Below are 1,755 nucleotides of genomic sequence, written 5' to 3' on the forward strand. Positions count from 1 at the left end.
ATCGGTCCTGAGCCTCCCCTCCGTCGACAAGGTGTATACACATCTGCATTGGGGACACAAAGGCGGCTGGGTGTGGTTCTGGCCTTCATAGGTATTCCCAAACAGAAGTTGCTATAACAGTGGCTCCGTCTGTGATGGGGGATCTTCGGCTTTGTTCTTGTTTCCGCGCCTGTGAGAGAGAGAAGAGCATGCCTCGCCAAACGGTGCTCGCCAACAGGAGCTCGCTAACAGGCGCTAGGAGCTCGCTAACAGGAGCTCGCTAACAGGAGGTCGCTAACAGGGCTCGCTAACAGGAGGTCGCTAACAGGAGGTCGCTAACAGGAGCTCGCTAACAGGAGGTCGCCAACAGGTGCTCGCTAACAGGAGCTCGCTAACAGGGCTCGCTCACGACGTCAATGACCCCCCCGCCCCGCCCCCTTGTTAATGGACGGCGTCGCGCCCACCCCGATTGCCGCTCGCTGCTCGTGCCTGCCGCCTGCACCCCCCTCCCCCTGGTCGCCTTCGCCTTGGTGACGGGCATCCTGTCCTGCCACCCCCCCCCCCTCTGTCCCTGCTCGTTGCTGCCCCTCTCGTGTCTTCACTGGGCGCAGTCGACCCTCACCTGGCGATGCCATCCCTCCCGTGACCCCCTCTCCTCCGCCGGTTGTGACCCCTCCTCCCGTGACCCCCTCTCCTCCACCGGTTGTGACCCCTCCTCCCATGACCCCCTCTCCTCCACCGGTTGTGACCCCTCCTCCCGTGACCCCCTCTCCTCCACCGGTTGTGACCCCTCCTCCCGTGACCCCCTCTCCTCCACCGGTTGTGACCCCTCCTCCCGTGACCCCTCTCCTCCACCGGTTGTGACCCCTCCTCCCGTGTCCCCTCCGGGCAGGTCTGGTTCCAGAACCGCCGCGCCAAGTGGAAGAAGCGCAAGAAGACGACAACGTGTTCCGCACCCCGGGCGCGCTGCTGCCGCCCGCGGGCCTGCCGCAGTTCCCTCCCTCCATGGCCGACTCGCTGTGCTCCTTCCACGCGGGGGACGCGCGCTGGGGCGCCGCCATGTCCGGCGTCTCGTCGCTGCCGCTGCCGCCGTCTCTGGGCCGCCAGCCCCAGATGGGCAATCCCTGTCGCAGTGCAGTCTGGGCGGGGGCCCCAACCACATGGGGCTGTCGAACGGCGGCGGGCTGCAGTCGCACCTGTACCAGCCCTCGTTCCCCGGGATGGTCTCCACGTCGCTGTCGGGGCCGCCGCAAGTGGTGAGCACCGTCCCCACGGGCTCCCCGCAGCTCTGCGGCTCTCCCGAGGTCGGGGACATGTGGCGGGGCACGAGCATCGCCTCCTTGCGCCGCAAGGCCCTGGAGCACACGGTCTCCATGAGCTTCGCCTAGCAGAAGGGGGGGGGGTAGGGGACGGGGGGTAAGGGGTGGAGGGTAAGAAACTGGGGGTGGGGGGGGGCATTGGGGGATCGGTGCCGGACCCCAGGGGACCGCGTTGGGGCCAGGTAGGAAGGAGTCGGACCTCGTCCGGTTCGGAGCCAGGTGGGTCGCCTCGGCCCCCATGGGCTCCAGCCGCCTCTGACCGACTGACGGGGCCCGGGGGGTTCCGTGGCGCCGGCGCGAGGGGAGCGCTGGTCCTCCTGGCACACGAGGGGGGTCCCTGTGGCGTCTCCGTGGATGGCGTCCTTCAGGGATCTCTGTGGGTCTCGATGGTTTCTCTACAGGTCTCCATGGCGTCTTTACGGGGGTTCTGTAGGTCTCCATGGGCCCTGGTGTGCCC

The 1,755-nt window shown here is 67.5% G+C and overlaps 1 protein-coding gene across 1 annotated transcript; it reads left to right on the forward strand.

Moving 5' to 3' along the window:
* Positions 1-871: 871 nt before the first annotated feature.
* On the forward strand, positions 872-1,367 carry LOC133340208 (homeobox protein orthopedia B-like; the record flags this gene model as incomplete). The annotated part of the gene is given in 3 exon segments (XM_061548235.1): positions 872-917; positions 920-1,093; positions 1,096-1,367. Coding segments are annotated over 3 exon segments (492 nt in total), but the record flags the coding sequence as incomplete, so codon positions are not given.
* Positions 1,368-1,755: the final 388 nt, after the last annotated feature.

The sequence above is a fragment of the Lethenteron reissneri genome, unplaced genomic scaffold (assembly GCF_015708825.2).
Source record: "Lethenteron reissneri isolate LAM-NWPU_2019-01 unplaced genomic scaffold, ASM1570882v1 scaffold_881, whole genome shotgun sequence".
Classification (NCBI taxonomy): domain Eukaryota; kingdom Metazoa; phylum Chordata; class Hyperoartia; order Petromyzontiformes; family Petromyzontidae; genus Lethenteron; species Lethenteron reissneri.